General features: G+C 49.7%; 1 protein-coding gene across 2 annotated transcripts; it reads right to left on the bottom strand.

The window, feature by feature from the left end:
* Positions 1–302: 302 nt before the first annotated feature.
* LOC110539353 (protein DGCR6) lies at positions 303–5,809 on the bottom strand. 2 transcript variants are annotated; one of them, XM_060370025.1, is made up of 5 exons: positions 5,625–5,809; positions 5,393–5,553; positions 2,112–2,212; positions 1,392–1,541; positions 303–752 (listed from the first exon to the last, which is right to left on the bottom strand). In XM_060370025.1, the coding sequence occupies exons 1-5, from the start codon at positions 5,732–5,734 to the stop codon at positions 669–671; spliced, it is 606 nt and encodes a 201-aa protein (XP_060226008.1). In that variant the 5' UTR covers positions 5,735–5,809; the 3' UTR covers positions 303–668. The 2 variants fall into 2 exon arrangements, with proteins under 2 accessions (XP_060226008.1, XP_021481877.1); XM_021626202.2 differs by having other exon boundaries at positions 1,392–1,532; positions 5,625–5,806.
* Positions 5,810–14,488: the final 8,679 nt, after the last annotated feature.

The raw sequence follows: 14,488 nt of genomic DNA, 5'->3' as shown, positions 1-14,488 counted from the left end.
ATAAATGCTGAGGACCAGCTCCCTTCCAGCCCCTCCGTGCTCGTCACTCCAGTAACTCAAGGCCTAGCTGGGTCTGTGGCAGGGCCCGTGCCTCCTGCTAAGCTCTCTAGCTTCATACAGCAAGAGGCGGCTTCTCGTGCCTTAACGGGGGTGGGGGTAGGGGTAGGGGGATGGACGGACCAAAAATGACAATGCAAGGCATAAGGGCTTGGCTGGGTATCCCAGAGGACTGGTGGCTGCCACTGCTGGCTCCAGCATGGCCACAGCCACGAGGAAAGGATCCTAGGTGGCATGGACACAAACCATGTGTTGTGGTCTTTATTTTTCTAGGCCATACAGTGCTTGGGCTTTGGAGCCCTTCTACCCAGGGCTGAGGCTGTTAAGGGAGGGTCCGCACCAGAACACGGCAAACCCAAGCCTGGCGGGAATGTAGGATGTGCCCTGAGAGGAAGGTGCTGGCCCTTCTGTGTTCAGTCATGGGGCCCTTTCCTGACACCGTTCCTATTACTTGGGCCTCTCCCCTCCAAATCTCAACCTTGGCTGGCAGCCAGCATAGCCAGAGTCTAATCCGTCTCTCTTGGAAGGCTCGCACCTGCTGGCAGCTGGACACACAAAAGGCTGTGGTCGCGGTCATCCTGGGCAACAGCACAGCAGGGACCTCCACTTGGTCACAGGGCTGCCTTTCCCACTGGGCAGCCCCTCTGCTGCAGCTTCCTGATGAGCTCCAGCAGGTTCATCTGTAGTGTCAGCTCCTGGGGTGTAAAAGAGGCACTGTCAGGGCCAACATGACACCTCATGCCCTTTTGCCTCCGAGTAAGATGGACAGATACAAAGGACTAAACGATGGCCGGGAGTGAGGTTAAGGAGTCGGTTTTCCTATGGGAGCTGGCTGTGATCAGGCAAAAGGGTGGGGGCTTGGCACCTAGAAGGCAGGGCCAGCAGTCTCTGACACTGGCTTACCTAGAGTGGCAACAGGAGGAGAGCAGGCAGGAGGGAGGTAGAAGCCTCTGCAAGGCTGGACACGTGGGCATTGCCTCAGTGCTAGCATACTCACTCTCCTGTGGGAATGGGGACTAGCCTCTGTGCCCTTCACAGGGCCTTCCACCCCACCTCTGTCTATCATTGACTCTAGGCTTCACTAGGAACCAATGTGCTAAGACTCCAGATGGACTTGGTGTGTTGACATAGGCCTATAATCCTTGCACTTAGATGCTAAGTGAAAGCCAGACGGAGCAGTACAGCAGACCCTGTCTCAAGAAAAATAAAACAAGCAAAGCACCAACCCTTAACAAAAGAAAAGGAAAGAAAACCCCAAAACAAAAGTTCCAGATAGAACTGAACCTTCAGGGGCCAGGGAAACAGGTTGTGGCAGGGCTGGCTGAGGTGCTGACCTGCGGATTAGTGGTCACGTAGAAACCAGCTACCCCTGCCTTCTCCAGTGTGCTCTGCTGGTCAGCAACCTTCCGGTCCAGTTCCAGGACAATCTTGCGGTCCATTGCCTGCTGCTCCTCCCGGATCCGATGTTCCATGGCCTGCCATGGCTTGAGTCAGGGTGGCTCCTGCTGGGGCTTCTGCCTGCTCCTTCCTCCTGGCTGCCCTTGCCCACCCACAGTGGTTCTGGTTACAGGGCCATGGCATCCTTGCTTGTGGCTCAGCAGAGGGACTCCATAAAGCTCCGTGACAGTCCCAGCTGGAAATGCCTTTGATCTGTCACTCACCCTTTGGAGCGGCCACCCTCCCCCCTAACACCATGGCTTGCTGATATCCTGTGGGTCTACATCTGACCCTGGGCTTCCTGGTAAGATGAACAGACCTCTTCCTGACTGGTCTGGTCATCCCACCTTGTGCTTCATCACCTGAGATGAAAGGGACAGTGTCCCTGACTTGGTGACTGCTTTATCCACAGAGGCGCTTGCTTGGCAGAACGGGGAGTGACAGATGTCACTGCTGTGACTCTCCTCTTGCCTAGGGCACCCCTCAGTCACCATGGGGAGAAGCCATGAGCTAGAACTCAATAAGCCTCCAGCAGCCTATCAGCTCAGCTCCTGAACTACCCTCAGCCCTTCCACTGAGCCAGGTGGTTCCCGTGATGAGCCAGGCCCAACTCCTACCTCCAACTCACGCTGCTGAGCTGCCTGGAGCACTGGCAAGTTGTGGGGCCGGCAGGTCTGCTGGGCTTCCAGATGCTTCTGCCTCAGAGCCTGCCTGAGCACTGGGAAGGGACAATATCTGTCAGCAAGAGCAGGTGCTGGGAAAAGGGGGGCGGCAGGGTGACAGGGCGAGTCCTAGGCTCTAAGGAGGCCCCTCCTGGACAGCTGTGGGAGGTTTAGTCCCTGGAGGACTCTCTCGCCCAGGACTCTCCCTCATCTCCGGGGTGCTGGAGAGGGCTGGGTAGGTTGGGCAGGCACAAGAGGCAGCAGGTGGCTGAGGCAGGTGGTTTCTGGACTCAGGTAGCTCGATTCTGGCTGTTGCTATCTTGGACACCCTCTATAAGACATCACCCAGGGACACCTACTGACATATTCAAGAGCCAAAAGCCTGTAAAAGGAGCAAGGGAGCACTGTCTGCCAGCAGTGCAGCCCTGTCAAGTCAAGCTTGGTGCTACCCTACCGGTAAGCACAGCAGGCCTGGCTCGGCAGCCAGAGGAGGTGGAGGGGTGCACAGGCCCATGCTGTGAGCCGACCAGGGGTCTGCACCAGTGGGAGGCCTTCACCCACTACCACCAAGAGAAGTACCTGGATCCTGATAAACTGCCACACACATGGACATGCACAAACTACCTGCCCTGATGAGAGCAGTGAGAGATGAGAGTAAGGAATTGCTGTCTCAAAACGGCATGCCACACACCAGTCAGGGTAAGATAGCAGCGCGGCTGGCCAGCGCTGAGCAATCTGAACACTCTTGCTCCTAGAAGAGATTCACAGGACAGATCTATTCAGGAGGTTCCCTGAAGTCTGATGGCTTGGCAGTGCCTACAGCTTCCTCCAGTCCTTGGTATTTTGTAGGTACCTCAATGATACCGTTCATCATTGTGGTTTAACCGAGGGCTACCATAAACACAGGAGCATGAGGTTGCGTGACCATCAGGTTGCAGTGAATATGAGGTAGAGAGCACAAGATTGCATGACCATCAGGTTGCAGTGAAAGTGAGGTAGACACAAGGTCTGGGACACCAAGTACAAGTGTGAAAACATCATCTTCAGTCCATTTATCCAACACTGAAAAAGTCTCAGGTCAGTTCCCAGATTTCATACTGGCTACCTGCTCAGGAGAGGCCTGGCCATGGTAGTGACAAAGGAAAACAAGGTGGCCCATTCCAGTCACCACTACCTGGATCTGGCTGAAGGTAGCAGAGGGTCTCACTGCCAGGTGCACCAGAGCCCAGCCCAAGCCTTCTGAGAGATTAATGGCAAAGGCTCGAGGTGGGTACCAAGAACATCCCAACCAAAAGGGCTCTGTAGAAAAATGGCCAGCTCCAGAATCAAGCCCGGGGGGAGAACAAGAAAAAGTAAGAGCGAGCATCTTTTGGGTGAAGGAAGGAAGTGCTGGAAGAATGATGCCTGTAACAGTGTGAGCCAGGCAAAGCCTCCTACTGGCACAGAAGGCAATCAGAGCACTGAAAAGAATGAGCAAAGCGGGCCTGGGCCAGACTTGGAATCCCAGCACTGGAGAGGCTGAGACAGAAGGACTGCCAGTTCTAGACTACACAGAGAGACTGTCTTGGGAAAAGAAAGGAAGAAAGTGAGTCATGTACGTTAGACTTGTGAATTCCGTACACCATATACCTCTAGCAAAACGTGAGGGGAGAAAAGCACAGCCACTCAAACATTTGGTGAGGAAATAAGACTTTTGGAAAATTAAAGAGACTTCTCAACACATTCTGAGGCCAGCATTACTTTCACACCCACAAAATATTGTAAGAAAACTACAGGTTGTCAGATATAAAGGCAACACCCCTAAGATGTTCCTGAATCAAGTTTAACAGACAAGGACAGGAGCTGGTAAAATGAGTATGGATCCCCAGCACCCATGTCAGGAGCTGGGCCCACAGTGTGCTCTGTAAGCTCAGGCTGCGGAGACACAGCTGGGCAGACCCCCACAGCTCACTGGCCAGCCAGCCACAAGATCCAGTCAGTGAGCTCCAGGTGGAGCAAGGTGGAGAGAAACGGAGGAAGACAACCTGTGCTGTGGTGGCTAGTTTTATGTCAGCTTGGCACAAGATGAAGTATCTAAGAGGAAGGAGCCTCAACTGAGAGACTGCTCTCTGAGATGGGGCTATAGGCAAGCCTGTAGAGCATTTGCTTAATTAGTGCCTGATGGAACAGGGCCCAGCCCATTGTGGGTGGTGGCACCCCTGGGCTGGTGGTCCTGTGGGCTATAAGAAAGGCTGAGCAAGCCTTGGAGAGCAAACCAGTAAGCAGCACCCCTCCATGGCCTCTCCATTTCCCTGCCCTGTTTGAGTTCCTGTCCTTCCTTCAATGACGAGCCATGCTGTGGAAGTGTAAGCTGAATAAACCCTTTCTTCAAACTAGCTTTGGTCATTGTGTTTCATCACAGCAATGGTAACCCTAACTAGGACACCCTGCCCACCTCTGACCTCCACATGCATGGGCACACAAGTGCACACATGCATGTTTGTACACACCCAAATGAACACTACACACAAACATACACAATTAGACAACATGCATAAAAGAACAATACACCACAGCCATACAAAACACATCCTAAGAATACGGTTCATTTCAGGAATTTCAAAGTCAGTGTCTCACTGGAGACGATCTTAACAATATCCAACACCTATCTCTAATGGGGAAATCCTGTCTGGCCGCACACAAGACATTGCCTGTCCCAGAAAAGCAGAGACAGTTTGCATGTAAGAGTAGCTTGCTTATAGAGAACTTGCTTAGTGGGTGAGAGGCCCTGAGTTCAGTGCTCAGTTTCAAAACCCAAAGCAATAACAAAGCCCAAAGACCTATAACCAAGTATTAGCGGAGCACGGGGGACGCCATCACACGATTCTTTCCTAAAATACTGAGTCAAGTCAAGCTGGAGCAAATCAAATGGAGGCCTGATGGCACGACGGGAGCAGCCTAGTATAATTTATAGGAGGAGGGTTCTACGCGGTCGGTCACCCGAGGCAAATCAAGCCTGATACTCAAATGGGAAGGCCCTGAAATAACGGCTTATCTGACCGGTAACACGGAGCAGTCGACGGACCCACAAGCGGTGACATCCCGCTTAGAAGGCTGTGGGGGCCTCTGGGGAACCGGAGTAAGAAGGTTTTGGGCAGCAGGCTGAGAGAGTCAGCGCAACCCTGCACCCGAGGCTCCTGCGGCCAGGGACGCCCTGGGAAGCTCCCGCCTCTCCCCCCAACCCCTCACCCCCGCACCTCGGTGTTCGTTCTGCAGCCGCAGTCGCTGGTTGTACAGGCTCTTCTCGGTGAGGTGCTGGATCTCCAGAAGCCCCTGCACGATCTCGAACACCGTGCCGTCCAGCAGCGCCAGGGCCAAGTCGCTGAGCGTGGTGTAGGACAGGCGCTGCTGAAAGGAGCTGCGGGGGGACCTCCCGGTGAGCGCGGGCCCGGCCCCCGCCCCCGCCCCCGGCCTCCCGCCGCCGCGCACCTGGGCAGCTCCTTGACCAGGCTCTGCAGCGCCGACAGCAGCTGGTAGTGCCGCTCCTGCTGCCGGGCCCGATCGGCCGCCTCGTCCCCCGCGCCCGCGTAGCGGTCCATAGCGAGGACCCGGCCGCCCCTCGACTCGGTCTCTTCGGGAGACCCGGCGCGCCCCGCCCCTTTACGTCAATCTCCAGCGCGGAGGACGCATGCGCCCCGCCCCTCCGGTCAGTCTCGGGCTCGCTCTGCGCGGCGCGGCGCGCGCGGTGAGACGCGCCCCTCCCCTGCAGGGAGACTACTCCAAGGCGCTCTTTGTCCTGGGCGAAGCGGGCCCTTGCTGTGTTATCTCCGAGGAACTCTGTATTTAGCCTCATATGGTGCACATAATACATACTTTGGGGATGTGCTTTAACTCAGTGAACAGCGTGTTGCGCGAACAACAAAGCATATCATCATCTCCGCTAAAGACTTTCCTGAGCATTGTACACCGCATGTACCATTTTGTTCAATGACAATTGTTTTAAATACTGTCTAGCAGATGTATGCGTGTGAGTTACGGAATCCCGTGGTCTCTGAGAATGGTTTCCAGGGTATGGGAGCACAAGGGCTGTCTCACTTCGATGTACGTCAGCAGCAAAGGTAATTTTGAAAGCAGCTCTTCACCTGGACCAGAGAGAACTCCAGGATCCTGAGTGGGTATCTTGGAAGGTATGGGTTGATATTTTGAAAGTGTTGTAAGAGGGAAAACTCCTGCCAACCAAGGATACGACATGCAGCAAATTTTTTTTCCTTACAATGAAGATGAAATTAAAATATTAGCAGGTGGGGAGACGGCTCAGTGGGAAACCACATGCCCATGCCTTCGCTGCTCTACTGCTCTGAAGAGACGCCATGACAAGGCAACTCTGCTAAAGGAAAACATTTAACCGGGGTCTGGCTCACAGTCTCAGGGGCAGGGAGCATGGTGGCATGCAGGCAGGCCCTGGAACAGTAGCTGACACGTTCTGATCTGTAGGCAGAGAGCAAGAGAGAGAGCGCCAAGGTCTGACAGGGGCTTTTGAAACCTCAGAGCTCCTCCCAGTGACACACTTATTCCAACAAGGCCACACTTCCTAATCCTTCCCACTCTTTCAGAGTTCCACTCCCTGGTGACTAGGCATTCAAATATATGAGTCTATTCTCACTCAAACCACCCCACTTATATAACTTGTATAATGTCCTAGGTTCAGGCATCAGAATCACCAAAAAACTAAATTAAAAAGGTGGTGGGGGGGAGGGGGGAAGAAGTTAATATATTCCCAGGTGGTAAGCTGGCCTGCCTCTCGCTGGCTGAAGTACTCCTTTCAACTCTGTCATCTTTTTTCTTTTTTCCTTTCTGTGGTAGATAACTGCATAAAAATGTAACAGAAAGCAAAAGAGTAAAACCCCAAGCAAAACTTCACAGCTTCAGAATGGTCGCTCTAAGTGTGAACTTCATTGTGATTTAGAGGGCTTTGAGCCTGGGTGTTTTGAATAGTTACCTCTATCCAGCTGTATGATGCCTTTGTTTGTGACTTTGCTACAGTGGTGACTTTTATTTATTAAATGAAAATCTGTCTAAAATCAATTAACATAACTTTAGGATGTTTTATGTAATCCTCATGGCAACCACAAAGAAAACACCGACTTTGGAGGATTAGGGGGTGAAGATGTTGTATTTACTGGCTTGCCAAGTACTGCAAGTATGAGACTTGTCAAGGATTATTAAAATAGCATATTAAAGCAGAAAGAAAGTCTCTACCAAGTACGCAAAAAGAGGAAATGAGCAGGAACTCAAAGCATGCTGCTACCAAACCCAAGCAAAACAAGGAGAGTAACTGATAGGTTATCTCAGCTGGTGAAATGAGCCAACTCAAGCCCAATTAAAGTATTACCTCAGGTTTACTGGGGCAGCTCTCAGGCGGGTTCACCGGTCCCAAGGAAGGGGGGCAGGGAATTTGCCTAAAGCACACACAGATGATGTGTGTGCACAGGGCTCTGGGGGAGAGGAAGGCCAGCCCCTGAGAAACTCAGGCAGGGCGGGGAGAAGCTGGAGGCCAGGTTTGCTTGAAGAGGCACCTCAACCACTTGTTTGCTTTTTATTTAAAGGTGCTGGCTTTACAGTGACTGCTCCCAGTAATCTACTGCCTGTGTCTAGTGGAGAATAATTGGGTAGAAAAAGGTGTAAAGATTATGTAAGGTCCGAGGATAAGAAAGCTTAAGTTGTGAGGCTCTAAGGAAATGTTCTAAGATTTGTTCTAAACGTTCCAAAAATGCAAGATGTAGAGGTCTAGGGACATGAATGCTTAGGTTGTGAGGGCCTATAAAGGTATAAGAAAATGGTTTGAGGTATGTAAAAAATGAAAAATGTTTCAGATCTCTTTCCCTCTCTATGTTATTGTTTTATTAAGACTTGAAAAGTTCAGAATTTTAACATTAATCAATGGATTTCTCTGTTATTGCTCTAGCTCTGGTAAGCACTGGCTACTATTATCTTAGTCACAAGCTCAATATTTAAAATTTCCTTTGTCATCTAGGTATAGACTTACGATGTTTCTTATTATGCTAAGAACATCTGTCTATCCACACCCAGCTTTCTGAAAAGAGGAAATAGTGTTCATGCTTTTAGTCCAGGATGATTTTTTGGTCCCCAAGCCTTTACTATGACTCAAAGGTGTGACACTGTTGCCTTCTCTATAATGTGGATTTCTGTAGCAGGTGACAAACAGTGGTGATGCTAACATGTCTGAAACGGATCTCTTTTTGTAAACTTAAAAAGATTCTTGTAAGGGGCTGGAGAGATGCCTCAGAGGTTAAGAGCACTGACTGTTCTTCCTAAAGGTCCTGAGTTCAAGTCCCAGCAAGCACAACCACATGGTGGACCACAACCATCTATAATGAGATCTGGTGCCCTCTTTTGGCTGTAGTCATATCTGTAGGCAGAATACTGGATAAATAAATAAGTAAATATTTAAGAGAGAGAGAAAGAGAGAGAAAGAAAGAGAGAGAGAGATTCTTGTAAGCTTCCGGGAATCAACTTGAATCCACTCCTCGTGTGCTGAATGAACTCCAGATAAGTAGCTGAATGGACTCCAGATAAGTATCCCTGTCAATCAACAATCTCAGGTTCTCTACCTGCTGCCCATTCCAGAGGGTGGGAAGCCCTCCACCTTTCTCTGGTCTTGGAATTCCCATCTCCTAACTACCAAGACCACGGACCTAAAAGTATCAAATGTACACCCAAGGAAAAAAAAATTCCCCCTAAACGCCTTAGCTTCGTCTTCTGCCCCTAATATGTATCTGCCAGTTCCAGGTGTGTCCTCAAATCCACATCCCAGGAAGCTTCAAAGCAGCTAGTCCCAGAGGTCCAGCCTCACAAACGGCTCCAGCTGCTGCTTGCATATCTCTAATACCAGATGGTTCCACAGAGCCTGGACAGTGGATGAAATAGCCAGCTCTTCCAGGACTTGGCCAGCATCCCAGCTTTCCTGAGTCCTCAAAGATGCTGATCACTCCCCATAGCAGTGTGCAGTCTAAAGAGCACAGCTCTCCCTTTGTGCTTCACTGGTCACCCCTTTCTATTTTCTCACCTCTTATAATCAAGAAATGGGAGCCCTGATAGAAATCAGGAGCTCTCCCAGTCTGCCTTCGGCAACTCTGTGCCGGCAGCTGCCATCACCAGTCACCAAATGCCCTTTAAATAGTCCTCACCATCACAGACCTCTGTCTGTCTGTCTCTGTCTCATGTTCTGGCTCTGAGATGGCCTTTTGCTCCCCCTGCAATAAATCTCTTGTGTGAGATCTGTTGTGTGGTGTCATCTCTGTGGCATACCTTGGCCCTCACCCGTCAAGGTACCCTGCCATAAACCCTAACAAGTAGCCAGTTTATGATACAAGGACTTATGGTAACACCCAGAAGCAAACAGAAGGAGAGGGTTTTAGTTGGCAAGTAATGCGTTCTCCTTCTTTCTCATATATTTGGGGAAAGACATAGACCAAGACACGAGGGCTGCGCCCACAGCATTCCAATCCCAGATTGTCAATAGTTGAGTAGCTGGGCATTTTCATAACACACTGTATTAGAATTTATGACTTATTATAAGTGACCAGAGACCAGTTTTCCCAATACAGCTTCATCTATTAAAGTGTTCTTAGGAATACTATCAACAGGTGGCATAACTATATTTTAGTAGTCCTACATTCCCCACTGGTTCTAGGAGAATGATTTGAAGCATAGACTCATTATCTAGAGAAATTAATTTTATGGCTCCTGGTAGCTATCACATTTTTTTTTCTTTTTCTTCTTTTTGTTGGCTGGAGGGAATACAAAGAGGTAGAAATTAACATCTAGACATGAGCATTAGGATGGACAAAACAGGGAGACAGAGAAAACAAACATCTGCTTTACCCATGTAAAATTTGGTTCTCATGAAAATAAGCCATTTATCAGATGTCTCAAAAAGAAAAAGAAAAGTTCTCCTCCATGCTGTCTCAAAACCACTCAAGCTGAAATGCCTCTCCCGTTAGCCTTTTGTGCATCCCCCTTATCTGTCCTCTTGACTCCCTCTTACTGTCTGTGTTTTATTTTTCCTATGTTCGCTCTCTGTCAATGGTTACTTGTTCCACTTCTTGACCAGTGGTTGATTTTATTTGATCCTGTTCAAACAGAAAGCTCTTGGGCTAAAGGCATGTGCTAGGGCTGAGCCACACCACAACTAGAAACAGGTTTCTCCAGTAAACAACAGTCTTGGGGTTCACAGTGTGGTCAAATATCCTGCATCATGCTGGTGATAAGGGAAATGGCCCCTTTGGCAGAGGGAAACCAGCTTCACAAGTTGTTGAGGAATGTTGGCTTCTGTCTAACCCCCAGAATCTGGGGAAATTGAGTTCTCTTTGGACTTGACATTTTAGCCTTTTGTTAATAATAATGGCAATGTAATCTATTCCGTGGCTGCTTCTTGATTGTTGGAGCCCAGGAGGGCTGGCCTGCCAGTGACAGGCTGGGTACACCTGGCTTGCTACCCAAGTGCTGGAGGACCACCTTGGGCTAGTGAAGTGGGGGTAGTTGGGAGTACTGGTCCAAAGCAGGGCTCAAATCAGTAGGAAATTCCATCAGAACCTCTGGTTTCCGTCTACGTGTTTAAAGCTGACATTATAGCTTCAGTAAGTCCAGGGCTCCTTGGTTCACAGGGCTGCTGTGCTGCAGGCCACAGTTGATTGGAAATCTGCTAGGAAAGAGACAGAGTAGGGACAATAGTTCAGGAGCTTAGGGGAAGACCTTACACTGGAAACTCCCAGGCCTGTGGCCTTGCTAGCTGAAGCAGTGGAAGGAGTCCCAAGGCCAGGGGAAGGAGATAGCCCACCCTGTGGACCCAAAAACTCTGCTTGGAGCCCATGACCTCAGGCCTATTCCCATCTTGACTGCTGCAGTATTGAGGTGGTGCTAGGAGAATGTCAGAGGTGAGCCCACCCGGTTGAAACTCTTAAGCTGTTAACTGACGGGAGTACTTATCTGGAGTCTGTTTGACCTGTGACAATGGATCCAAGTCACAACTCATGAATTAAGAAAAATTACAAAAAGGTAAAGGAATAATAGCTTGATAATGTTTCGTGTTGAAACCTGTTCTGTGGGTTTAAGCCTGTCTGTGAGTCTGTGGAGGCCTGATTTCTACATACGAAGTGGACTCAGCCTGGGGCCCGCTTCTTCCCTTTGGGCATCCAGGCACCAATGTGTCCAGGTGCTGGGCTTGAAGGAATGAAGCTGAGCCAGGCGGGCAGGTCTGCGGGATCCCAGTCTGGTGGTGAATGCCTGAAGGGAGAAAACCTTCTCTGAGGCGATTTTCAGTGAAACTTCTCTTTTAGTGTCACAGCTGGAGCAGTGACGTAGCAACACAGTTCTTCTGTGACACAGCAGCTCTTTATTGGGGCGGGGGAAATCTTTGGGGAAGTGGTAGGTGAGTGACTGTCATTGGCCGGGGCTGAGATGCTGGGAATGCTTCATTTGCATGGAACTTCATTTTCATTTGATTCAGTCTTTCCCTGCTGCGTGGAGAGGAATTCTAGGTGCTAGGCTCCGTGACTACCTCAAGAATTTTGAGGGTGGGGGCTGCAGGGCTACACATTTCCTGGCACACAGGCACAGAACAGGGAGGGCGCAGTCCTTACTCCTGCCAACCTCAAGACTGAGATTTCCGAGGTTTGGACACATGTCAACCTCACTCTAGCCCCATGTTGGTTTCCCTGCTGACACGGGCTCCACAGTGACCAGGCAGCTGTCGCCTCGTGGGGAGGAACTGAGTGCTTGCTGTTGCTAAACTGATAAGCCACAGCTAGGCTCATCAGTCGCCATCAGATATCCGAGAAGGATCAATGTGAGCAGAAAGTGTAATCCAAATGGCCTTTGCATCAGTTAAAATGACAGAGACACGCTCACTGCCTGGACGACTACCCTAGGAGACTGTAGAGCCATCTATAGGAGCTGGCTGTTCTGTCTATCGGGGGAAGGTTTTTTCACTCTTCAGTAGTTCTCTGAAGATGTTGAGGGACATCAGCTATTGTATTAGGTACATCTGATTTTAAACAAACTTCACTTGTTCTTAGTGACTTGCTCCAGGCTTAACCTCGCTAGCACACACAGGAGGCTAAACAAAGCTTGTCCCTGTAAATGACTTATATTTGTAGTTAGCATGACTATGAGCATGGCTCTGAGCACATTAAAGAATTTGATCATGTGTAAGATGACTGACCATCAACTTGCATGTCTTACTCATCTTTAACAGTGTATAATGACGTGGCGGTCTGCACAGGAAAGGCCCCATAGACTCATGGGCTTGGATTACTTGGCTCGTAAGGAGTAACATTGTGAGAAGGTGTGGCCTTGTTGGAGGAACTGTGTCACTGCGGGGGTGGGCGTCGAGATCTCAGACGCTCAAGCAAGGCCTAGTTTGATTCGGTCTTTTCCTGCTGCCTGGGCATCAAGATGTAGAACCCTGGCTCCTCCAGCACCATGTCTGCCTGCACGCCGCCATGCTTCATGCCATGATGATAATGGACTAAACCTCTGACACCGCAAGCCAGCCCCAATTAGATGATTTCCTTTCTTTATAAGCGTTGCCGTGGAAATGAGGTCTTTTTAGCAATGAAACCCTAACTAAGACACACGAGTTGACAGCTTCTTGTTTACAAGATTACGATTTTACACTTTTGTCCCTGTTAAAATTTTAAGTTGAAGATTTAAGTTAAGATCCTTTAGCATCAAAATAAAATTTTAAACCATAAATACAGTCCATAGAGAGACTGGGAAACTTACTTTCCCGATCCTTTTATAGTGCACCATTACACAATATCACAGTTTCTTAGATGACTCAGTTTATCTAAATAGCCAAAGCTTAACAAAGTCAGTGAAAATTAGTTTCTGCCAGCCTGAATAGACCCTAGGACTTCTTAAACCTTATTTACCAAACCTATCTTATCCTTATCTAAATTTTTAGAAGCCTAGCATTGAACACAGCTAGCGAAGACGTAAGTGATTAGACACATTTCTAAGTCACTTTCTGTTAGTCAAGTAGATTTTTATAATCTAAGGAATTTATAAACCTTAAATTAAGCATAGCTTAATCAAACATATGCTGTTGGTCTTTTCCTGTGACCCAGACTTGTGACCTAAATAAGCTTCACCTAGAGGCTTTGCCCAGAAGCATTCCCCCGCCCCCCATGTTTTCTTGTTCCTTCCTGTCCTCCCTCCCACAGGTAGCTTCAGATATTCTGTTTGGCTCCTGTGTGGTCGGGCCACATGTCTCACACAGACTGTGGTGTGGGCCTTCCATTGCCTGGGTTGTGCTTGGCAGGCCCTACTTCTGGGAGATGGCAGCAGCCTGAGGCAGATAGCCTCACCCACAGGCCTAGAAAGGTGGCCGCTCAGGCCAGACCTTCCCATGTCTTCAGGTCGATCCGGATCCTTCATGGAAGACGCTTGCGGGCTTGTACGCCCCCTGGCGGCCATTTCTGTCTTTAATTCTTTTACTGGAGCTCAGGGAAACGCGTGAACCGGGTTCCCACTTCCAGACAGTGACATTCTCCAGGTGACTGAAGCCTTGGTTCCCCTCTGTCATTTGCTTCCCCTGTCCCCGAGAAACGGTAAAGTCAAGTGTTTCAGAAAGCATACCTGGTATCACCCCCGGAAAGAGCATTAGGAAGAGCAAAATCGGAGTGGAGGGGGTTCTGTCCTCCGCACCGGGTCGGTACCAAGGGGCACTGCTGAGGCTCTTGAGACGCCGGCTCCATGCACCTGCTTCGTGTTGTGGCGCAGAGGGCCCACCTGACCATGCGTAGCGGTCTCAGGACAGCGCTGAGGTTTGCGTGTGGCTGTAGAAAACTGCAGGGGCTGGAAGCAGTCCTGCATCTTCTCTGGTCTGACGTTCATCTTGATTCATTTCTGTGTTTTGTTGTTGTTTTGTTTTGCTTGTTTTTGTTTTTCGAGACAGGGTTTTTCTGTGTAGCCCTGCCTGTCCTGGACTCACTTTGTAGATCAGGCTGGCCTTGAACTCACAAAGATCTGCCTGCCTCTGCCTCCCGAGTGCTGAAATTAAGGGCACGCGCCATCACCGCCTGGCCATTTTTGTGTATTTATAACGGTCATTCAATAGAGACAAGGAGTGTAACAAACAGGGTCAGTTATTTTAGAGCACAGTTATTGTAAAGCTACTTTTCAGACCTCCTGTTCTTTATCCTGGTGAATCTCAGCTTTACTCCTCTGTTCTCATGATTCGTTTAGCACTGCTCCCTCTCGTCATCTGGTCCACCTTCTGGGACACCAGCAAACCAGTCACCAGAAAGCCCAAACACCCTGTGCGAATG

The sequence above is a fragment of the Meriones unguiculatus genome, chromosome 17 (genome assembly GCF_030254825.1).
Source record: "Meriones unguiculatus strain TT.TT164.6M chromosome 17, Bangor_MerUng_6.1, whole genome shotgun sequence".
Classification (NCBI taxonomy): Eukaryota; Metazoa; Chordata; class Mammalia; order Rodentia; family Muridae; genus Meriones; species Meriones unguiculatus.
The sequence above is the reverse complement of the archived record's forward strand: the minus strand, read 5'-3'. Positions and strand labels throughout refer to the sequence as shown.